Genomic DNA, 25585 nt, shown 5'->3' on the forward strand with positions numbered 1-25585 from the left:
GAATTACTGGAAGGCAACCGCAACCGAACCAGGATTCTGGTTGGACTCTTGGCAGGACACTGCCATTTAAGCACATGCACTGGATAGGAGTACAGACAGAAGAAACATTGTGCAGAATCGGCCAGGAAGAGGAGGAGACCGCAGAACAGATTTTATGTTTGGTGACATGAAGGTCTAGGTGCAGGTTCTTGCAACTAGGACAGGAAAAACCACAAGCAAGATCCTACATTATGGAGTTTGATTACCAACCTGAATCTGGCCAGTGAGTTATAAAAAAACAGGGAAGCACTACAGATCTACTCAGGTCAGGCAGAAGGCCTTGTGGCTGCTCTTTTATCCATAACCCTTAGGATTAATGCTTATGAAACTTGAAACGTGTAAAAGAGCAATCAAACTTTGGTCAGATGGTCAAACGGTCTGTCGTATTTAATTTTTTAAAAAAATTTGTCCTGAGCCTTGGTGAAAGTGCGTCACCCAGTGGGAAGAGGCGAAAAGTGGAATCATGTTTAGACTTTGGCCATAAATTTAAGAATCGATTCATTCCAGTTGAGCATGCGCTATCACCAAAGTATCGAGAAGTCCTGGCTCCTAGGGTTTTTCCAATGTTTTGTAACCAATATATTTTGATGTCAGCTTCCTCGGCTCGGTCAGTGTTAAGATAAGGAGTGCCAGATCTTCTTCAGGCCCGTCCACCTTCGACTGACAATGTCATCACTTTTGGCCGTACGGGTGTTTTTTTGAGGCTCAGCCCTTAAAAGTGCTCCCGCCTCAGGGCCGGACTTGCAAAAACATTTACTGAAAGCTTTCCTTACCAGTTTTCTAAATTCTTCCTGTTTTTTGAGGTAAGCGCTCTTTTCCATGGGACGATTGAACAGTAGAATATCAAAGGCTCCCCTCTTTCCTAGATACTCTTTTAAGGAGGACGCAATTTTTTTTTAAATTTAACATTTTCTTTAATTGATTTTTAAATAAATTTAAAATGACGATGGTTCAAAGTCCCTTCAGGATCTGCTGTCGTCTGGAGAGCCCACGACAAAATAACTTAATACTCCCATTCTTGCTGAAACGTTATGGGCGGATTGACTTTTGATTTTTTTTAAAACAGTACAAGACAATATTCAAAAATTAGTATACAGGGTGGCATATTTTTCATCACATCATAGAAAATGTCATCCTTCGACTTCTTGATGCCTTTCCTGATCTCTCCTTATCTTTGGTTTCTGTACTCTCCTCATAAATCAACTCTCCTTGTCTCTGGAATTTCCTTGTCAGCTTTACTCGTCTTTGGCCTTTTATATGGCCTCAACTCTACCTGGTATCAACCTTCCTTGGTATCAACTCGACTTGGTTTTGCCCTTACTCAGGTCTCGACTCTCCCTGGTCATGACTCTCATCATTAGTTGACTCTCCTTGCCTCGGGAGACTTTCCTCGTCACTCAACTGCTTTTCTCGTCTTTGCCCTTTTCTATGGTCTCAACTCTCCCTAGTATCAACCTTCGTTGATATCAACTCGGCACGTTTTTGCCCTTTACTCAGGTCTCGACTCTCCCTGGTCATGACTTTCTTCATCAATCAACTGTTTTACTCGTCTCTACCCTTTTCTAAGGTCTCTACTTTCCCTGGTTGTGACTCTCATCATTAGTTGACTCTATGCCTCGGGACTTTCCTCATCAGTCAACTGCATTACTCAACTCTGCCCTTTTCTAAGATCTCCACTCTGCAGTATCAACCTTCCTTGGTCTCAACTTGACTTCTCTTTGCCCTTTACTCAGGTCTTGACTCTCCTTGGGCATGACTTTCCTCGCCAGTCAATTGCTTTACTCATCTCTACCCTTTTCTAAGGTCTCGACTCTCACTGCTATCAACCTTCCTTGGTCTTAACTTGACTCGTCTTTGCCCTTTACTCAGGTCTCAACTCTCCCTGGTCATGGCTCCCATTGTTAGTCAACTGCTAGAATTGTCGCTACCCTTTACTCAGGTCTCAACTAGACTCCTCTTTGCCCTTAACTTATGTCTCGACTCTCCCTGTTATCAATTCTCCTTGGTCTCAATCAACTCTCCCTGGTCTACACTTTACTAAAGCCCTAAGTTTCCCTGGTCTTCTCTCTTTGATCTTGACCGTGTTCTGTCTTCACTTGATTCTTCCTTGTCTCGATTCTGCTCATCTTCTCTCTGCACTTTACTCGGGTCTCAACTGATTTCATTTTGGTTGATGATGTTTATCCCCAAAACAAGAATTGGGGAATTACACTGGGTTGGCGATCTGTTAAAGAAGTACAAAATTCCTTATAGGGCCATATATTAACAATTACAGCTCTATTATTTACTTTACACCAACAAGCAAAAATAAATTTTCCTCTTTACCCAAACACCACAAATTTAAGTGTAATATTATAAACATTCAAGTAAAATAACATTTGTCATTAGTGACGTATCATACATAAATTATGATCATAATTAATAAATTTTTCAAAAAACTGTAGCCTTTATTTTGTGTTTATGAGAATGTGTTGATCATATGTAAAAAGTATTAAATAATATTTATTTTTATATTATATTTTAGATGTCGCTTCCAGCTAATTATAAACAAATTGCCATGGGATCAATGCCTGGGCCAAATCGTAAGTTTTCTTTTTTTCCCACCCTTTTGTATGTGTATTAATGTCTCAGATTAAACATTAAAATGTTTATTTATATATTCTTCTCAATATTTAAATTAAATTGTTTATATCATTTTGGGACTTCAATGAGAACACAAAACACTTGTATTTTTTATTTTTAAATGTTAATAATGAACAGTTTTAAAATAGAAATTTTGGACTTATTTGGTAGCCTTGAGAATTAAACTTATTGTGACCAAATTATTGCAAAGTTTAATATAATAATATTTGCTTAAGAAATGAGGGTTAGTTCTTAAATAATGGCAGAATTTATACGTTATTTACTGGTACTTGAACATACTGGTTTTTCATTTTTCTCTGTATAGACTGTTCACTTAACCACTCAAGTAAATAATGTTAACTTGTAAATAAAATTATTTAAAATTTATGTTATGCAGTTTCAAAATTAATAATTAAATGCAAGAAACCAGAGGTAGATTTCATTAATAATTTTATTACTATGTTCAACATATCAGATCTAATTTATTGCCTCCTTTGCCAAGGTGCACAACAAAATATTTTATTTTGAAACGACAAAGAAATTACTTTATTACCATACAACCTAGTACATACCCTGTCTCTACATGACTTTTTAAAATATTCGTTAGTTTGAATTTGTACTTGTTTAGTTAGAAGTGGATGTATTTTAAATTTAACATTTTTATTGTAAGTAAATAATATTTTTAGTGTTAGATTTTTTTAAAATACTCATATTGTAGAACTTACCTAGCTGCTGTCTTGCTATTTGCTGATTTACTATTATTTGCTTAATGTATTATTTTGTATGTCTGTACTTGTGATTAATTTTTAAAAAATTAAAAATTTTCTGCATTCTCTTTCCTTAAGTGCTGTTGCTTTTTTCTCTCTCTCTCTCCAAATTTGCTTGTTTTGTTTTAGTTTTATTAGTATAAGGAAGGTTCACCACACGGTAAACTGTAAAACAATTTAAACATTATTTCTAGAACATATTAATGTGGTGAACAAACCTCTAATGATTGATATGTTTTGTGTGTACTTTTATGTTCAGAATTGCTGTCAGCCGGACTGCCAATGGCCTTCAACATACTTAAAGGTGAGTGAAGTTTTTGGTGGTGTTACAGTTTGCAAAAAAAAGCAAAAAAAAAAAAAACGATAGAATTTCAACTTGTACAAGTATTGAAATAGCCAATGCTCCATGAAAAGTTATTTCAAGCCTTTTATAGAACACATTTCACATCTTTAATGGTAAGTTAAGGTATGAGTTAATCATTTATATCTTTTCTGTAGTTCTTGCTTTAGATTAGTTTAGGCTTTGATTGGTCTGTAATTTTTTGCATGTTGCAGCATAAAAATATAAAAACTGCGTATGTACATTTTCATAATGACACCACATGGTATGAAAATTGTGATGACAATAAGATATACAATGCATTACAACTTACATACTTACACATAAGCTAACATAAAATAACCATTTTTTTAAAGCCCTTGCTTGGTTTATTCTATTGAAAATAGTTCATAAGGTGACCATGTAAGCCTGTTTCACAAAACCAAGAATAGGACTGACTCGGTCGACTCCTCAACAAACAAAATACTGAAAAATAATCCAACCGGTTGACAAAAACAACAAATATTGAATATATGTAATATTTACATTATACAATTACATTTTTTTTGTTTTTACAGAAAGGCTTAGAGCTTCAGGTTCTGGAGGAAATAGTACAACTGTAAGTATACACATTAATTATTACCAATACTAGAATAAATATAAGTAGAACCTGTATTTGTATGCAATTGTATATTCCTTTTGTTAACTCTTATGACCATGGTGATAAGATATTTATCTGAATCATAAGTGGCTCAACTTTTATTCTGCATATTTAAGGAATATGCAAATTTGAAGCATTTTTGATTGCTTAAAAAAATAATATTTTAACATGTTAACTTTCCAGAATCAAAAATATAAGCAAATTGAAATAATAGAATTCTCTTGAAATAATCAGCATCTTTTTTGAGGCTCCTATTTCCAAACACCCCAACCTTCAGATTTAACCACTGTGATCTAAAAACATGATTAAAATAAAGTGGCAACTTCAGTGGGTCAGGTCGGCAGAGAAGCTCTCCTGTAACAAGAGGACTGTCGATGGGTGGCCCTCTGAAAATCTGACCCGTAGAGGAAGTTCTCACCCTGTTAAGAATAAGATGTGTGAGGTTGACATATGGACACAGAACCAAAGCCCCCCCCCCACATATGTGTCTGGCAGAGAAAGGTTGCTTGATGGGTTCTACCTAATTGAAGGGTGCAATTCCTTGGCTCCATACAGAAAGCGCTCAGGAATGCAACCCGATTTGAGAAGTATGCTTGAGCACGGCAGAGAGTATTTGGGTCCCCTGTTCCAATTCTCGGAGGAATTTGGGTTGTTTATTTGTTTTAATTTTAATAATAGTTGTGTATACCTAGCTTGTGTTGGGAGTGAATGTGTGATGTAAGAGAGTCAATGGCGGAATATCGAGTACTCCATCGACCTTCAATTAGGTTTGTTGCATAATATGTGTAAGGGCGATGGAGAAATATCGAGTACTCCATCTACATACCTTTTATTAATGCATATTATATGGCATATATCAAGAAATCTCAATAAATCAATTTAAATAAATCGCCTTAGTGATTAATCCCATTTTGGTGTTGAAGACAAGACTTTTTCCCAAAACTATTTTTATAAATGATATAAAAAATATATAGTTTTTAATTAAATTACAACAGTTTTATTGGTTGACCAACTGATTAGGTTTAGAAGTATGTCTGTGCACGACTAAGAATCCAAGAGGTCTTAAAATAACAATTGCCTTCTGAACATCTACATCAATTGGATTGATCATGCCAATATTTTTAACTATAAAAAAACTAACAGGCTTGTCTGTTTTACCAATAATTACTGTCATAATTTGGCGAGCTTTCAATCATTTATTGGATCTTCATCAATTACAACAGTAATTATCTGTAAAACAACCACAATCCTAATTCATTCATCTATCAATCATTAGTATGGTTAAAGTGACTGGACTTTTCAATATAGCAATAATAGAGTTAGAATTCATAATTTAAGGAATTAAGTTAATTGTGAAGCTAATAAGTTAACATTGAGTTAAATAAAATTACAGTATTTTTATTTTACATTATTTTTTCTTTCCAGAAAGAGAGCACTAATCAGTCTCCTTTTATCTCAACACCTCATGGCCATCCAGGATTCCATCCGCAAAAAGTGGGCAAGGGATCTGCTGTGAGTACACTGATTCATGTTGCTTTTGAGTAGATTGCCTATTTACAGAATACATATAATGGACTAACTGATATTGTATAACAAAAGACAATAATAAATTTGACTGAATTTTGTATTTACTTTGTCTATTTATGAAAAGTGCAAATATGCTTGAAATAAAATTGTGTAAAAAAAGTTAATTATTTCAACGTACACTTTAAAATGCATTCAAATTCTTTCATAAATCACATATTCAAACTTCTCCCCTCCACATTTAAGTACACGTGTAATGATCACTAGCTTATACTGTTTGTGAATGGCTTATCAAATTTGAACTATACCCCAATGGTTTGCAGGCAGAGGTGAATTTTTGGAAGCTTTATTATCAATTTGCTTGTTCAGAATTTCCCTGCTTTCTAATTCAGTTTCATTCTTTTCAAAAAAAAGTTATTGATCTTTTTTTCAGGGTGACTCAAGAGCACCTAAACCACCGAAACCACCAGAAAAACCTTTAATGCCTTACATGAGGTATTCGAGAAAAGTCTGGGATCAAGTTAAAGCTCAAAATCCCGAGCTCAAATTATGGGAAATAGGAAAAATAATTGGTCAGATGTGGAGGGACTTGCCCGATGAAGACAAAACTGAATATGTTGAAGATTATGAAACAGAAAAGGTATTAAAGAAAGAAAAAAGACAGATAATAAAAACTATCCGTTGTCACCTCACACAAAGCCACCAGGTCTTCAGCAATATAGACAATCTTATAATAGAAAAAAGGCATACTTGAATAGCTAGACATATAAAACACAATGCATTACCATAAAGAAATTTATAAATAAAAAATCAACAAGTCATCGACATTCATAATTAATTTATTTATGTATTTATATTACTTATGTATCAATAAAAAGAAAATGTACAAACAATTACTATAAACAATTTGGAAAAAAACGACTATTAATAAAAGACTACAATTAATTATTCACAATTTTTAAATTAATAAATCAAAATGGACAGTTTCTAATTTTGATTTTGTTTTAGTTGGAGTATGAAAAAACATTAAAAGTATATCTCAATTCACCTGCTTATTTGGCATATGTTGCAGCGAAAGCTCGTGGCAAAACAGGTATTATTAATTGATTCTTTTGTATCCTTTCATGTTAAATTTATGCTATTTGTCAATTTTATTTTGTTAAGCTCAACAAACAAACGATGACAGGGAGAGCCACGATCGCACATCAGGAAGTAGTAAGCAAGACAGACGTATTGATATTCAACCAGCAGAAGATGAAGAAGGTATTACATAGTTGTATTTAAAAAGATTTCTGTAATTATAATAATAATATATACTTTATTGCAAAAAGTTTTAAACATTACATAATATGTAATTAAAGTAAATTTATGGCATGCAAGTTCGCCTGTCGGAAGTAAATTTACATTAGACTTCAACTTTAGGTTCACACTGAAAAAAAAAAAAAATTATAAAATAAAATAAATACAATTCATTAACTAAATTTTACAATTAATAGTTCAATTTTTAATAATTACATTACTTACTAACAAAATGTAATTTTTTCTTTGTGTAAATTACAATAAATATAGATTATAAATTTTGGGTGCCAGCAATTTAGCATAAAAAAACTTTAAACATTTAAAAATTAAATTCTAATATTAACTCTTTAATCTCTTGCCGGTGATAGTGCCAAGCATGGCGCTCATAATTCATTACATTTTTTAAATAATTTAGTAACAAGTGAGTAAACGGTATAAATATTTTTCTTTCCAAAAGGTAGATTGGGGATGAGGCCAGGTACCAGAAAAATATTTAAACTGAGAAGGCTGATCAATCACCAAAACAAATAATAAACGGTATCATAATTAATTTAACAACATTTAGATGCAGAAGCTGAATGTCAGACAAGATTTTTTTATTGCTTCTTTAACACAGTCGTTGCATAAGGAACAAGTTACATTTTCTTTATCGCGAAAAGGTGCATCATTGAAATAAAGCAGATCTCCTCTGATTTTGAAAAACCACCTTATCTCCAATGACAAACCTTTAGTCTTATTCTTAGCTAGGTTAAACATATTAAAATCATCTTGGTAAAGATCCTTATAGAATAAAAAATACGAGTTTGGTCTGACTTGTTCACGAATTTCGTCACCAAATTTGACAATTACTTTTCTTAAACAATTTCCTTCCGTTCTTAAACAAAATTTCCTTAAACAGCAAAGGCCGCTACTGTAATTAAATGTATTTTGCATTTATTTTAGATCCTGATGATGGGTTTTCAGTGAAGCATTTGGCATATGCTAGATATCTACGAAATCATCGTCTTATCAATGAAATATTCTCTGATACAATTGTCCCTGATGTCAGATCAGTTGTCACTACGGTTCGGATGCAGGTGCTGAACAAACAAGTTCAATCACTCACAATGCATCAGGTAGTACTCTAAATTTACATTGTATTGTAAATATTGAATTTTAAAGTAAGATATTGTTTATGTTTATTTTGTAATATAATTATTCAAAGATTGAGAAAGAGTAAGAAAAAAAATATATGCGATTAATTTTCAGAAAAAGTTGGAATCCGAGTTGCAGCAAACGGAAGAGAAATTCGAGGCTAAAAAACGAAAGTTTGCTGAATTGAGCGAGGCCTTTCAAGAGGAGCTTAAAAAGGTTTATATTAACTTAAATAAAAACACATGGACATTCTGTCAAAATGTTGTATTATCACATCTTATTTATTTATTTTTTTTATGTCGAGAGTAAAAATGGCTGGGAAGTTTAAAAAATTTGAATGTTGTTAAATGTATCGTCAGAATGACCTCATTATTATAGTGTGAATAAAAGAACAACATAACAGTTAGGAAAATAAGTTCCTTGGACTAGAAAATTAAATAAAAAAATCATAAGTGAACCCTTGAGTAAACACCATCGGTGTGAAGTTGCATAATTTCAGCTTATTTATTTCTATGTATGGACCTTTTATGGAAATTACAAATTGTCATTACAACAAGTGTCATTATAACATCATCATATGAGGAGCCTTCCTTCGTTTTTTGTCTAGACAAAGACTAGAAAAATATATTGTTAAAAATCCAATTTAAAAAAATCTACTGTAGTTAGAAATCTAAATATAATTTTTATTAACACAGTATAAAATAAATCCAATTTGGTATGGTGCACACTCAAATATTGCCTCAAATCTTGCCTACAATAACAATTTATTGTACCGTGGAATGAATGTATTTATTAGCATGAGTAGTTGAGTGGGTTTGTAGCAGAATATAGAGTACCCCACAGACCCACCAAACTAGATTAGATATTTCATGGTACTGAATGATTGTATTTATTAGCATGATCAGTTTGAGAGAGTGTGGGGGGGGGGTTTGTGGCGGAATGTAGAGCACCCCACAGACCCACCAAACTAAGCTAGTTTTTATTTTATTTTTTAGAGTAATTATTTTTAGAGTGCAAGGTGGGGGGCACTGGTGGAATACCCCAGTGACTCCCCTAATTTTATCTCTGTAGATATTATATGAATGTATTGCGTGGGTCTGTGGCGGAATATACAGCTCTCCAATCTAGTTGTACCGACTCACAGACAAATAGCCATCATCAATCAACTCCACTAATTTTATACATATCTATTTAGGGTGATTATGGGCGAGACAGCGAAAAATCCTGGTACTTCCCAACTTATTAATTATACATATAGTATGAAAGTTTCTAGTCAGTGTGAATGTATTTATTAGTGTGAATGTTAGCGGAACCTTTTCACCATGTGTGGAAGAGCTAATCAAAAATGATAAATTATTCCCAGAAGTTTCATAAAAAATGTGATCGCCAGACCCGCGAAAAAATTATTGAAACCAATAATTAAATGAAAAACAATCAGTGGGCAACAAATTTTATTAATAAAAACATTAAGAAAATGTTCTTAAAAAAATAATTTAAAAAACTGCAATACTGTAGTTGGCTTAGTTACATTTTGAAATATATTCTTATAGCACTGCCAGCGAGCTGTAGATGATGAGACGTACAGCAAAATGGTAGAGCGTCAGTATGAAATACTAAAAAAAGAACGAAACCGTGGTCCTGGCTCTTCTCAAGAAGACACTAGGAAAGAAGAAATTGTTGGCACCAATGGTGGCAGTAACAGTCACGCTTCTGCTGCTGAACCCGTTGTGTCGACACCAGCGACAACTCCAGAACAGGATGAAGGATCTCAAGGAAACCAACAAGAGGTAATTCATGTTATTCTGAAAATAATCAACTATTATAGTGTCAATATTCACTGTTTGGTCATAGTCGTTTTAAAGGGAGTGGATTAAAAAAAATATCTTTAAACTTTTAAGTTATGTATGCTTGATTAAAGGACAATAAAAATTGGTGTCTTCATAAAAATTAGTAAATAATTCTGTTTCGTTGTGTGCAATAGATTTGTGTTTTTTATTTACTTTTATAATTAATGTTGTAAATTGTTTTTAAGGTGTATTTTAAGTTTTTGATGTACCTTCTAACCACTGTCATCCCATTTCATGGGGCTACAACATTAGTAGTCACTTGTAAATAGGGCAATGTCTAAATTGTCTTTTGTGGTAGCTGAAATAATTAAAAAAAAAAAAATTGTAGTAGTTCTTTGCATTAATGTCTGGTTGTTATTTCCTTTTGAATTTTTTTTTAACTTTTTGAAAAACAGTATTTGTATTATGTTTCATACGTACTGGTTGATTTAATCCTTATTAAGGATTTATACTTAAAACTTCTTTTTAAAATTTAACTTTTTCTATGGAACAACTTACCAAAAATTAGGTATAGTGAAGATTTATTGTTAAATGTGTTATTCCTTTATTGGCTAGACTTGGATCAGATGTAGTTTCTAAAGCATTTCTTTTGTATTTCTAATTTTGAACCTTTAGTAAAAGTTATGGTGGCCTTACTGGGATTTAAGGTAATTGGTTTTAATATTTTTAATACAGATGTTAGAAAATATGTTTTATAGATTTAAAAAAAAACCCTACATAATAATCCACCATATTATTTTTGCCATATAAGTGGCAAACAAGCAATTAAATTGTGAGTTTCTCTTGATCCGTAATGGAAGTCTCATAAGTTCTTTTTCTTCAACATTTTTAAGCATTGTGCACAGCCGTTTGGTTTTTGTTTTACAATGGTTACACATCAGAACAAACTACTACTAAACTAATAAATGCTAATACAAAGACACTTTTTATAAGTTGGAAAATATTAGCTTGTAAAATAAGTCCATAGTATTTTTCAATAATTTGATTTTATCGATTTCGTATTGCAGCAACGTTTATTTAATCATTACTATTTTTTTCCCCCATGGGGGTTCACAACAGCAGAGGTTATATCAACTCTCAGGGTGCCAGTGTTTTAGAAAAAAAAAACCCATTTGTAAGTATGTTGGTTTGAGGGCAGCTGGATTCAAGCCATCCCTTGCACTACCATCACACCAAACTACCCTCCAACACAATGACGATGGTTTGTAGTGGCCAATGATGGGTCATGGTTAGAGGTGCCTTGAGGAGAAAACACCATCGTTAAGTGTTTTTTAATTTGGAAGCGGCAGAGTTCTGGTCTTCTTTCAACCGTTTGTGACGAAATTCTTTTGGCACAAATAACCCACACTCAATGACAAGAGATTGCAGAGACACTTAGCAAGTGTTTTAACGCAACTGAGAGCAAATATATTTGTCAGAGCTATTGGGTTCCTGACATATTGAGCGAGGATTAACTCAACTTTATCTCCATCTTCGATGACCCTACTAAAACACAATTCAAATGACCCAGTTTTAAAAAGATTGATTACTGGAGATGAAAAATCTGTCCTTTATATTTTCTACAATGTTCAGAGATTATTCAGAAATCGTGAGATGCGGTCTGGTGTGATGTAGGTTTCAGAAAAACATTTTCTTTATCGTGCCAACGTTTTGTTCTTTATTGAGATCATCTCTCAAATACATGCAGGATGTGGAAAAAAGTGAATTTATACAATTTTTTTTTGCATTGTATAAATTCACTTTTTTCCATATCCTACATGTATTTGTTCAATTTAAACAATGTTTATAAATCCCAAGCCCTGAAGATGATCTCAATAAAGATCGAAATGTTGACACAAAGAAAATGTTTTTCTGAAACCTACATCACACCAGACCACATCTCATGATTTCCAAATAATCATTGACTAACGGTCACTAATCACCACACAATGTTCAGAGAGGAAAATCATGGTGAAAGTTGGGGTGTAACAACTTTAAAAGCTGGTTTATTTTCCAAGAAAGTAATGTGCATTTGGTGATATTAGAAGGGTGGTTCTTTATTATGGAATTTTTTCTGCCTGACCAAACCAGTAATTCTAGTGTGTACTATATACAATTGGAGCATTTAAAGTCAGCAATTGCCCAAGAATGACCGGTATTGGCAAATCACAAGGGTTTTCCACCAGGACGCTTGCCCCGTTGCAGACAAAAACAATTTTGGAACTGGGCCCTATGTGCTATCCCACCCAATGTATTTGCCTGGCATTCTATTTAGATTTTCAGTTATTCCTGGCTCTGCAAAACTCTATTAATGGGACTGCAGAAAACACATCAAGGAGGGACAACTCAAACACCTGAGTTATGAATGAAAGGAATTAAAAAATGACATGGAAGAGGATGACGGGTAGTGGAACATATTGTTGATTAAATATGTTTACTACTAACTGAAAATTTAATTGAATTTACCATCAAAAAATGCTATGGACTTATTTTATGACCCAATAAATGTAATAACTATAACACATTATTCAGTACCAAATAACTCATTAATCACTAAAACAATAAACTCATCATTTCACCTATCCCAGTCATTTTTTTATATAATTCATAATAAAAAAATAATGACTGTTTTTTATTGGTTTCAGTTCCATTCTGAAATATATTAATTTTTAAACACAAAATTTGAGATAAAATGGTCAGTATTACGGATGAGATTTGAACACATGGTGTTCAGAACTGTACCCCGTTGTGCTAACCTCCTGAATGGTTGATGTCTCGAAGTCACTGTTGTTTGGGTGGTTTGAGCATCAGGGTTCAATTCCGAAGACCGTAGGTTCAAATGTTATCCGTAACTTTGACCCTTTTAATTCAAATTTTATGTTTAAAAATGTATAGGATTTCACTGGGCTATGTTGCACCAAGCCAAATTGAGTTTTAGCTTTTAAAAAAATTGCTTCATGATTTAGTTGGTTAAAGCTATGCTTAATTTTAATAACATATGGTTTATGTCTTAATTTTGCGCGTGGATCGATGTTTGATGAACAGCTTATTCAACTGTTATTTAAGTGCACATATTCCATTCTTTTAAAGAATAAAAAAAATTAAAGGAACACAATAAAAAAATTAACTTGCACTTAATGTTATTTTGATAGGGTCTAGCCACCCGGGCATGCTTTATACACACTTCTTACTCACTCCTTATTATCTTGTCCTTAAATCCTACCCAACAGATAACTGCTTTATAGTGAGGTGGGGCAATAAATTCTCAGAAATCAGACTAATACAAGCTGGTGTCCCACAAGGGAGCATTCTTGGTCCCATCCTGTATATCTATACTTCTTACCTAACTACAAACCCAGTACTATCATCACCAACTACTCAGACAATACTGTGATTTTGTCCTCTAACTCGAACACTATCGAAGCTACCTCCAAAATCCAAGGAAAATGTACTCGGTGTACCTTCACATTGAAAAACAGTCTTGCCCTACATTGTACAACAACAAAGAGATATCGACTTCCAGTCAAGTCAGATACCTAGAACTATACCTATACACAAACAAGACTTAAGAGACAACAATTTAACATAAGATTTGGAAAAATACAAAAATATGTAGGACCAAAATCTGTTTTGACTGTCAAAACTCAACTAAGTTTGATATAAGACATCACTGTGACCACTCTCTGGACATACTGGGTGTAACTATGAGGTTCTGCCAAGCCATCAAATATCCAGTGCATCCAATTCTGTCAATTAAAAGTACAAATTGTCAAAGGGCTTTACTACATCACTAACCTCACTGACTTCAACATTCCTTTTGTCAGCGAACTTATCTGTCCCAATTCTAAAAGTTTCACTACAACCTCTCATACAACTATCCCGAGTACCTTAATTACCGATATACTCGAGACCTCCTGCCCTTATTTCCTCCCACTAAGTGTCAGCTGGTTTCTCATGGCATGTGTCCTCTGGGTGCAGCGCTTGCCTTTGTGTTAGTGCTGTGACTGTGTGAAAAAACATATTGTGATCACATTTGTAGTACATCCTAATATGTATAGGCTACTAATAAAAATATTTTTAAAAAGTTATGAAACAGACCATTTTTAAGTTTGGTAAAAACTGAATGGCACAACAACTGGACAAACCTTTCAAATTATTGCATTTTTTGACTATGGTTACCTATTGTATATTAAATAATTATTGGTTTTCCTTTATAGCTTTTTTCTCTCATAAAATGCATTTCTATGTTTAAACATTCACTCTTGAGTTTTTTAAGTTTTGTTTTTCATTTTAAATTTTCTAGCTTTAAAAAATAGAAAGTATACTTCACAGAAACCTCACTTGACAATTATAATTTAATATAACACTATTGCCTTCGAATTTACAAAGTAAACTTTGTTCATCTAATATGCATTGCTTTCACAATAGTTTGTAAGAATAATTGTTGTGTTGACAGATGCTAGTACTACACTACATCCAGGTAAAAATCCATTTCCTTTAATTTATTTTATATTAGCTTGATGTCTAGACGTTACTGCATGGAATTTTGTCTACTAAGTTGTAACACTGTGCCAGGAATAATATGCTATTGTCTATTTATAAATCAATGACTGGGGTGCCTAATATTTAAAGATACTGTAGCTTGCACATTTATATAAAATGTATGATACAATTTGATAGAATGTAAAGATATTTTTTTACCGTATTTCCAAAACGAATTTTACTTAGTGAAAATATTCATAGAAACTGTTTAGTAAGTTGATTATAACAAAGTAATTTGATTGTTTAATTTTGATTAGGCTGTTTGTTGTATTTGCTAGTTTTCTTCAGCATTATCAGCCTTGTGCTCTTGTTGCTTGTATAATTATGAATGTGTTTGCAATTCTATTCTTGAAGTTATTGTTTAAGTATCAAATTTTCTGTGAAGAATATATTGTGTTGTTCTTTAACTTATAACATCCAGTTTTTTCATGAAGTCACTTTAGTCATTAAGAACTCTCGTAGTTTGCTAGTTCTCAGCTAAACACGGAAAAACATGTAACATAAAAAAAAAATAATAATAAATAAATTTTAAAAAAAAGTTAAGGTTATATGGACAGGTAGTGAGTTTAAGCTTTTAAAATCAAGGGTCATCCTTATTCTTCTTTTTATTTATATCTGGAGATTTATTTTTACAAAAAAAGACAGGCTAGGACAATTTTATATGCAGTGTATTTGCAATTCAACGAATATACACCACTCCATAAAACAAAACAAAAAAAGGTGGCGCACATTGAAATTTTGATATTATTTTATGCACTTGCCTTTTCAGTACTGATTACTGATTCACAGAGATACAAAGTTGAGCCTACCACTTTTCGTAGTCCACCGGCAATTCCAGCTTCTGTAATTTATAATAAATTACTTGCAGGCCTGATGATCACCCACCCCTGGTACAGGCAGGAGACCATGATGATTTAAATATTTAATTTTTTATTACTACTTGATTATTTAAATATTTCTGTTTGATCACTCATTTTAACAACAAACTCAATCTGTGCTTCAAAGGATCAAAGGCAATCTGTGATTTTTACGACCGGATTGCTTATTGTCACGACAAAATTGAAAAAGTGATTGATCACATACTGTGATAGACAGCTTTCTGTCTGGCCATGCTATAAGCTAAAATATTTGGCAATAAATAATATAGCAAATCTGACAATAATATATTTATTCAAAGTTAAACAGAGTTTAACAGAGAAAAAAAGACGTCCTTGGCTTACAATCAGTTTTATTGCTCAGCGTACAGTCTTCATGCTAGGAAACGACAGGCAGGGTTGTTATGCCTTGAAGGACTTAACTTCCGAAGACATGACTGACCTGCCTACTGTGGAGGCAGTAGTATTATGAGAGTCTTTATTTAGGTAAAATAATGCTAACACTGATAGCATATTTAAAAAGAATTTGGCAAACAGGGTACATCTCATATAAATTATGCTGAAAAAATAACTGACTTCAATATATTAGATCTAAAACTTCCAAATGGACATGGTTATTGGTTCATTACTTAATTATGTGACACATACGTGTTTGTAAGTTTATTTGTTTTTATTGGATTGTTTGTTAATATGTTGTCCTATCATAAATAATTAAATTTAATTATTTTTGTTCATCGACTTACCGTGGTGAAAGTACTGAATGATATATGATTATATCTTTAATATTACAACCTGTAATTTTCTTATTTTAATTATTAAATAATAGCTGTTTTATCAGAGAAAAACTTATTGATACAATCAATTCATTTTTATGTAGTTTTTTAATATAATATTTTTTTCTTTTTTATTCAGAAATAACAATATAATAAATTTTCTTAGGCATGAGGAAAATTGCTCAAAAAAGGAACACTTTCGGCATTTGATTTTGCAAGGCAAAGGACTGCCCCTGAGGATAACAAACCGAGTAGGAGTGAATTAACCACAGTAAGCAAATTTACAGAAAACAGAAGATTCCTTTGAAAAAAACAAAAAAACAATTAGGTGGATGTTCGTCAAAATTAATTTTAAAATTGAAGCAATTTGTTAGTCTTAATTTGTAAGAAGTGAGGCGACAATGCTGCCGTATATATTGAGAAATGAACGTAAGTGCAGAAACTGTACATTTGTATTAAAAAAATTTAACTTCAAATTAAAAATTAATGTTTGATAATAAATACATTTACGAACATGGTCTCATCTCTGAAGCAACTGATCGAGGTCAGAAGATATTACTGCTGTGTCTTCAAAAAAGATGCAAGGAGAGTAGTAGTCAGGACATCTGTGGTACAAAGCATTGATTCAAGCACACTGCTCTGCAGTATACCCACGACCAGAGAAGTCGGAGTAATTGTAATGTCCATTTAATTTTGCTACTTTCTTCTAATGGTTTTCATGGAAGGTTTTTTGTTGTTCTAAGTACCCTCGAGGGTGTTGTATAAACGATACATTGCACAGAAATGGCTTTCCTAGGTACCATAGTCTTTTCCTACTATTGCAGGGCAGTTTAGGACTCCTGTAGACCTAGTTGATATTCATCATCTGTTAATAGTTAATTTTTTTTTAAGTTGTTTATGGAGCATGTCCTATAAATATAGTTCTTAGGGTTTTGAACTATTTTTTTAGTTTCTTTCTGTTGAGTAGGATTTCCTATTTTTCCATTGGGTTGTTTTTGTAAGAAGCCTTTTTGTTTGGCAAATGTCTCGCATACATTTGCAATATGTGTTGTGTTTTTTAGTATCTCAAGATTGCAAGCTATTTTTATTTTATGCCACAAAATGGATTTGGGCTTGTGCTGTTCCAAGGTTCCCTTTTTTTGGATAGGATGTCTGCTTCTTCGATCATCATGCCTGGTCTATGTGCCCAGTATTTTTGTTAGGTTTTTCAACTAGGAGGTTGTTTGAACTCTTGGGGTGTGTTTTTGAAAAAAAAAAAATTGTAAGTATGTCAGATTTGAATGCAACCTTACGCACCTTACATAGTGATGAGTGTCATGTCAACACCTAAACGGTTGTGGCCGTTGATGACCCCGCCAAATATTTTCTGTGTACTTTAGTTATTCAAGATACCTGTTATTTTTCACGTGGATTTAATTTATGCCACAAAAGGGATTTGGTCCCATTATATGTTGTTCCAAAGCTCCCTTTTAATCTAGTATGTCTTCTGCCTCGCTCATAATCCCTCGTTTACGTTCCCAGGATTTGTTGTGTTCTTTAGTTATCAAAGATTCCAGATCTTTTTTTATGGGGCTTTAATTTCTGCTATAAAAGGGATTTGATCGTTCCAAGATTGCCTTTTTATCTAGTACGTCTGCCTTGGTACCAGTTTATTTTTTCAGGCTATAAAGCAGTTTCAGACAAGTTTGGAAGCAATCTCGTAGGCTTTGACACCATTTAGAGGGTCACACCCCTGGCTATCTGATATTACTATTGTTGCACCCTTGTTTGTTGGTTGATGTTTGTTATTTATTTCATGTGCAAATGTTTCTATGGCTGGTTTTGGTTTGAAAGATGGAGAGATTCAGAAGTAAAGAAAAAAAAAGAGAGAAATCAGAGGTAGTTTTAAGTCAATATCCAACCTATTATACCATGGCCAAGGTTTCAGCTTTTTATTTGACCTTTGACCAGGACAATTTACGAAGTGAACGATAAAAATATAATACAAAATATAATATTTCGTGTTGAAAAAATCATTACAATGATTGCAAGATATTTTGTTAAAACAGGTTTACATAGATGTTTACAGTACAGCGTACAAGAACCAATGGACACTTCACTTCTTACCAAATGCATAAGTTGGTGTCTAAAAACATGTTTAATCATGTTCAATAAATCCATTTTTTTTATATTCACAAAGGCTCATGTGCAAAAATGGGCAAAGTAGACTCACTGAAAATAGCGTCTTACTAAGGAAAACCAGCGAAACCCCAAGTAATAGTAGATCCACACATTTTTATTTTTGTTGTTCGTGATGTGAAATGCACTGTTCTCCTTAATAATTGATTTGTCATGTAATAAAAACAATGTAAACTGCATGGTAATCTTGTAGTTGTTGCGAAACACTGTTTAGGGCATACTTTCAAATCTAAAACACGCTTAAAATCAAGCCAAATAAATTAATACAAAGTTGAACTTGACACATCAGGGTGTACGATTGTGAAAAAATTTTTCCAGTCGTTTGGAAATTAATTTAGTTTTTGGCAGTATATTCTCTATACATTAAATTTGCCAGTTTCATTTATTAATTTTTTTGTTATGCAATATATTTCAAGAATTTAGGAATATTTGTTTACTTTAATTTGAAAGTAAGCCATCTTACAATGTAAACAACTTAGTAGATATTCTCTTGAACTTTGTGAAACATCAATTTCCCATCTCGGAGAAGTTTCTGGAGTAAGAAAATGAATTCCTACGTAGTTAAAGCAGCAAAATTCCCACCATTTTTGATCTATTCTGAATGAAAAAGCTTGGTTTTTTAAGAATGTGTTGTTTGACTTTATTTATTAATTATTATAATGAACCATGTTTTTGACATGGCCTATATTACAAATGTATTTCGATGATTACGATTCTCCATTAACAAATTTAATACAGTGGGTGAATCAAGAATATTATTAAGTATTACTTGATTTTCATTGAAGAGCAATGTAAGTATAAAAATGCTAATTAATAGATTATTGATACTATATCATTAAAATGTGGATAGTGAAGATAAATAAATGGTACCCTGTTGCCAAAACTGTATTGAATTAATTACACAACGAGCTTACTATAAAGATTTTGTATATTATTTATTTATTTAATTTATTAGAATCAATAATGATCCCTTATATTAACAAAAATATAGTCATTTATTTTATGAACCTTGGAACAGCTGTTCCAAAAATTTTCATCAAATGAGTAACGTTTTCCTATTTTTACTTTATTGTTAAAAAAAGATGTTTGATCAATTTATATTTAAACATATTAAATATTTAATAAAAACATAATATACACTGGATTAAAAACAGTGTGATTTATTTATTTTGTTATTAGCCCATAGAGGGTGACCGGCAAGTCATCAAGGATGATGCCGTAAAAGAGGACGCAAAGAATGGGGTTTCTAATTCGTCCGCTCCCATATTATTAAAAGATGTGCCAAACAATAACCTGTCGTATGGAGGAGTTCAACCAATGAATCCAGGATATCAGAACCAGTATAGCAGCGGATACGCAAATAGCCAAAGCAATATGTCTACAAATGTGCCAATGCAACATAACCAAATGCCTCCTCCTACCCCGTCCCAACCGTATTATCCTCCACAACAGTATTCTTCCAATGCCCGACATCAGTATCCTTATCCTCAGCCTCCATTTTCCCAATATGGAAATGCCCCACATTCGTATTATCCCTCCTACCAATATCCATCACACCATATGCAAGCTCCTAGGCCACACCATTACATGCCACCTTCTGAAACCCAGTCTCAAGTAAGTTATGATTTTTTTTTAAATTTAATTAGAATAGTAGTTAATTTGTTTAAGGATAAACATTAAAATTAGGTTTCACATGCCATTCTTCTCACACCATTTTTTTTTTTTTTTAATTTAAACAATTTTAAGATTTTAATAAGCTATATAAGGGAAAAAAGGAAATTCATTTAGCCATGTACAACATATGTTAGGCTGGTATGGATTCCGGAATGTTGTAAAATTAAAGGAAACTGGCAGTTAAGATTAAAAGGAGTCACTTCATGATCTTGCACACCACAACCAATATTGGTCTGTTGTGCAGTCGACATGGCAGTCAGTTGAGAACAATTCTCATATCAGGCATTCCTACGCGTTCTTTATATGGACCCAATGTCACCTTTCACTTGAGTGGGACTTGAAATGCTGTCCACATATGCGGCCTATGTGCAAAAGTAATTGTCTGTGTGTCAAATCAGCGTGGCCTATTCTTAATCAGGTGCGGATGATTCAGATCCTCTGAGGACCATCCATCTGGGCTTTTGATATGCAGGAGCTTTTCTGCCGATCCGACCCACTGCTGCTGTTTCCTTTTGATCATATTTTTTATTGCATATTTAGTATCAGAGGGACATATAAGGAAGTTGTTATTATTACAGTAAACTTTCAACTCCTAAAACATTACACATTATTTCATTAAAACATTACATTTAATATTACTTTTTAATTTAACCATAATTTCACCTTTTTTTAACTACGAGGGGCGTTCTGCCCTTTGCTTGCCAGCCTCTGGGTCGCTGTGCCACTCCCCCTTTTTTCTTTTTTTTTCCATTGCCCACTCATCCCTTGTGAAAAAGCTAGCAGGTGCTACTTGCCGTGGGGCGGCCCAGGGATTGGTGAGCAGAGCCCCTCCTAATTTTATATTATCTTTTTATTAAATAAGTCAAAAAGAGCAACTACAAATAAACTGGCAGGCTCAATAGAAAAAATAATTTTTACACTTCTCCAATGCTTTGTCGAAAACAATATTTTCTATGCTCTTTTTTTTTTCTTTTAATTTGCATTATATTTTAATGCCCATCTTTGTCATACACATTGATAGGGCTACATAAAATTTTATAAAAACTTTGTCCTTATGACTTATTTATGGTCATAGCAAATGCTTCACTGACTGGAAAATTGCTGCAACCGTTTTAAACCAAAGGTCATTGTGGTATCTCCTCTTGTGTCTAAATATATTCGAGGGATGTGCACAATCTACCTTTTTATTCCCAGTTTGCATCATCAACTGTTTTGTTCCCAGTATCATCCTATCAATTTTTCTTACTATCAAATGGGTCCCGTTACACAAACCGTCTCATATGCATGTTTCTCAATAGCAAACTGTATGTCCTGTTTTGAAGTGCAGTTCTGCAGGAAGCAAATCCGAAGGTGTCATTGATTGTAAATATTCAATGGGATACTGTAACCTTAGGTTTTCATTGTCAGCTTTGTCAACAGCTAGTGACTCAGCATTATAAATGGAAATACACTTAACAATTTTCCCTTGTAGTCGTTTCATAATAAGATGATTGATTTTTTCATCATTTCTAGCTGCTAGCTAATATAGCTCTATTATTCATTTCTTCCTCAGATAAATCTAATGGTTAAAACTCTTCAATTAAATTATTGCATAAGACTTCCTGGGGTATTTCAAGTTTTTTTAATGATATTATTTCCGATATCTAATAACCAATCAGAGAATTCAATGGCATTTCCATCTGCTTGCGTATGGACGTTGGACAGTTTGAATTGCTGAAAGCTATTCCATAACAAAATATGTTTTAAGCAAGCCTCAGGAATACTGAATATCTGTTCTCACGAAAAAGCAGAGAGAGAGAGAGAGGTGGAGGAGATTCGATTGGTCTTAAATAGCTAGTTAATACTATGTAAAAAAAGATACAGTCCTCGCAGACAATTTGTCACAATTTTGATCCAAACAAAAACCATAAAGTAGCTAATTATGGATTAAATAAGTACTAATTGCAACTGTTTCCAAAATTCAAATTAAGCATTTTGTAGAAAAAAAACTTCTTTCCAACATGTATAATATGACATTTCTTAAAGATTAAATTGAGAAAATGGTGAGAGAAGTAAAAAATTCTATTAAAATGTTGAGTTTAACATCATCCTATACTTTTCTCTTTCTAAGCTGTTAAAATCATATAAGTCCTTCTGTCACTCCCTCACACTTCAGCCTAAACTTTTTTAATGTTATAGAGAGATTCCAGTTCTTACTCCTAAGTTCAATAAAAATAATCCACCAGTTCATAAGCAATAATGTGTTATTTTTAATAATTGCCACTTTATTTCACATTTAGTTACAAGTTATAGTATACAAATGAATTTTGATATCCTTATAAAATCATTACCGACAACCTTATTGTTTTCTGACTTTTTAACTTTGAATAATATGAACTAGAAAAAAAGTGTTTTTACAAATACTTTAAATTTAAAATATCATTGATAAATGTTTTTGTGGTTCAGTCATATTAAAAGTTAATTTTTCCAGGGACCGCAAGGATCTTTATCCACAGACAACAGACAAGAAGAGACAGAAGAGTGCAGTAATGGTGAGTACTTGTTTGAATTTAGTTTTTGCCTAAAAAATTGTATGGCCCAGCATTTTGAGGTTCATCAAGTAAATAAATACTAGTCGCGCTTGTGGCGGCATTGTGTCATTGGAGACTTCGATGTCTCCAAAAAGGCATTTGTTGCATTCCTCTGATATCTTGATTTGCGAGTGCGCTGTGAGGAGGTTGCGGTTAAACCTCAATCTCGATATTTTGATGTACAATTTCCTGTTTCTCTTTGTTTGTTTGCACTACTTTTTTGGGATACATAGTTGTGTTGGTCTGTCGAATTTTCCCTTTTTCCTCAGTTATTCAAACTATACATTGTTCCATTGCCTCTTTTGACATCTGCTTTTATGGTCCCTTCTATATTTTTAAGCCTTTTTATTAATATCAGCTCACTGACGTATTTTGTCATATTTCCAGCGTTAGTGAACTTATCGAGAAGATGAGATTTGTTGATCTTTTGTCTGGCAATTTTATTGTATGTGAGTCTGAAAGGATTCCCTTTTCATTGTTCCTTTAATATATATTTCAGTATGAGGTATGTATTGTTGTACCATACCCTCATCCACAGCTTTGTAAAGAGCCACTTCATCCAAGGCTCATGAGGCGAGGTCTTGCTATCTGAGTTCACATGTACAGCAAGGTACCAAGGTCTAATATGTATGAGACAGGCCTGTACCTAGAGACCATCAGTCTGAGTCAGAACTGTATTTCAAGTTAAAGTGAGAGTCAGATACAGTGACATCAGACACTTGAATCTTAGAGTGTTCAGGAGGTGTTCAACATCAGAAGAGGTGATACACCACCATTAAGGCCTGTGAATGTTCATAAATTAGAAAATTTCTTGAAGTAAAACTTTTTCTGTATAAGACCTCTCTATGCTGAGGGAGATATCCCAGGGCATATTAGAAGAAAGATCTTTGCTAAAACGGATGATTTATTCAATTGGAACTGTCCTTGTTCTCTGCCCTTTATAATTGTATATATGCTTCTCCACTGTTAATTGAACCTTACACTTATCATCCTAATGATCCTAGTCTGCCGATTCTTAGCCTATTTTGGTTACCTGCAGTTTTTGTGTAGGATGATAAAAGTCATGTTTTAGATATCTAGATAATCTCTAGCATGTAGTTCCTCCTTGTCAGACTTTAAACAATTTATATTTAATTGTAAAATGGACTCTATAATGTGCAATGCTTCCTACAGGTCTGGTGACAAGCCACTTTCGGAGGTATTCTTTTTCAGTTTGTAATAACTGAACAATTATTAACTCTTCAATGAAAAGACAAACCTTAAAACATAACTTTACTCTTAAAAAACTACTGTTTTTTTGTTTACAGATTCATCAGCGATGGGGCGCTACAACACAAGTACAATTCCAAACGATTCTCTATGTAATCAACCGAAAAATCCTCTGAGTACTATTGGGCCCACGTCAAGCAATAGGCCTTTTCTGCAAGGCCCTCCTTATACCCCAGGTATATTACTAAATTTTTTAAATTATAATAAATTCTCGCTATCAGTTATGATTTACTGACTGTTTGTGTGGCATGAGTTAAAAAAAAAAAAAATTAACTCCGATGAAAAAAGGTCTTTTGTATTTTATAGTTGAAGAGAAACGAGGAGTTACCATGAGTGCGGAAGATCAGCAACAATCATCGATGCAACAGCATTCGCCCATTCAACAGTCTTCAGGACAGCAACAGCAAGTGCAACAACACCCTCCTCCACCAACTCCAACTGTTAGTGATCAACAAGACTCACTGGAAAAGAAAGATCCTGTGTAACATGTTAAGTAAGGTGTTTTAATTAGTAATAAAAATCCCTTATCCTGAATTTAGTACAAAAAATGTTTTGGGTTTATATAAATTAAAACCTGGTTCTGGACATGCATTATTCGTTTTTAATTACAACCAAACGCGCTTTTTATTTTATGTTCTCTAAGGATTAAGTACTCGATATTATATGATAAAACGTCTGTTTTATGGTGTGTTTTGCAATACATATCATTGTTTAATGTGTAACTTGATAAATTTTAAACTCTAGTTTTGTACATTTGTTACTTATTTTGTACATGTTGAGTTAGAATAAGTGTTTATAAAACTACTAAATGCTGTTTTTTTTGTGTGTGTTTTTTAAAATATAAATAATTAAAGTGTAATTATTTGTTTTATAGGACATTAATTTAATAGTCTGTTATTTTTGGTGATAAAATGATTTATAATGTATTGAGGTAGAGTTCTTATTGATACAATAACCGAAAGAATAAATTGGAAAATAACATTACTTTTATAATTTCATATTGTTAACGCCATGTACATTTTTTTTTATCAACATCTTTAATCCACGATTCCTCAAAACTCTCCCCGTCCATCTTTTCCGCAATCTCTAACGTTTTCTTTCCATCCCCAAAACTTTTATATGCCTAAGTATAATTAGTACAGTTTATGTAAAAATGCAAGTTGCTGATATGAAGGTTCTCTTATATGCTGGACTTGGTGATTTGAATAGTACAGTTTATTTTCACCGTGTGATTGAAAAAGAAATACAAGTTGCCAATATTTAAGGTTCTCTATATGTTGGACCTGCTGGTTTGAATATCAGGCCTGTAAAGACCAGCATGGCATTATATACAAGTCTATTCTGCTAAAGAACAAGGTAAGTGACTTTAATTCTCCTGGAATATATATATGCTTTGTATTGTATATATACAATACATTTACAATATATATAAAATATCCAGATTCACAGATCCTCTTTCTATCAAAAAGAGAAAGGTGTGAGATAACAGTAATTCCTTCCAGCAAAGTAGTAA

The 25585-nt window shown here is 32.9% G+C and overlaps 1 protein-coding gene across 5 annotated transcripts; it reads left to right on the forward strand.

The window, feature by feature from the left end:
* Positions 1-563: 563 nt before the first annotated feature.
* On the forward strand, positions 564-25056 carry LOC106671887 (SWI/SNF-related matrix-associated actin-dependent regulator of chromatin subfamily E member 1-like). Of its 5 annotated transcripts, XM_024227635.1 has the most exons (16): positions 564-842; positions 2564-2621; positions 3688-3732; positions 4326-4366; positions 5834-5920; positions 6366-6572; positions 6941-7025; positions 7097-7195; positions 8174-8346; positions 8480-8581; positions 9916-10152; positions 14648-14671; positions 19739-20173; positions 22704-22764; positions 24111-24248; positions 24379-25056. In XM_024227635.1, the coding sequence occupies exons 2-16, from the start codon at positions 2564-2566 to the stop codon at positions 24555-24557; spliced, it is 1971 nt and encodes a 656-aa protein (XP_024083403.1). In that variant the 5' UTR covers positions 564-842; the 3' UTR covers positions 24558-25056. The 5 variants fall into 5 exon arrangements, with proteins under 5 accessions (XP_024083403.1, XP_014258336.1, XP_024083405.1 ...); XM_014402850.2 differs by lacking the exon at positions 14648-14671; XM_024227637.1 differs by lacking the exon at positions 6366-6572.
* Positions 25057-25585: the final 529 nt, after the last annotated feature.

The sequence above is a fragment of the Cimex lectularius genome, unplaced genomic scaffold (genome assembly GCF_000648675.2).
Source record: "Cimex lectularius strain Harlan isolate CLEC.00 unplaced genomic scaffold, Clec_2.1 scaffold160, whole genome shotgun sequence".
In the NCBI taxonomy this organism is placed as follows: Eukaryota; Metazoa; Arthropoda; class Insecta; order Hemiptera; family Cimicidae; genus Cimex; species Cimex lectularius.

What these genes read in the sequence shown, in the direction of transcription:
- LOC106671887 (XM_024227635.1), top strand. Translation starts at nt 2,564, where the DNA reads ATGTCGCTTCCAGCTAATTATAAACAAATTGCCATGGGATCAATGCCT. An exon ending in AAGTGGGCAAGGGATCTGCT is followed by an intron (nt 5,921 to 6,365) that starts GTGAGTACACTG and finishes TCTTTTTTTCAG; the next exon opens with GGTGACTCAAGAGCACCTAA. An exon ending in GAAAGCTCGTGGCAAAACAG is followed by an intron (nt 7,026 to 7,096) that starts GTATTATTAATT and finishes TATTTTGTTAAG; the next exon opens with CTCAACAAACAAACGATGAC.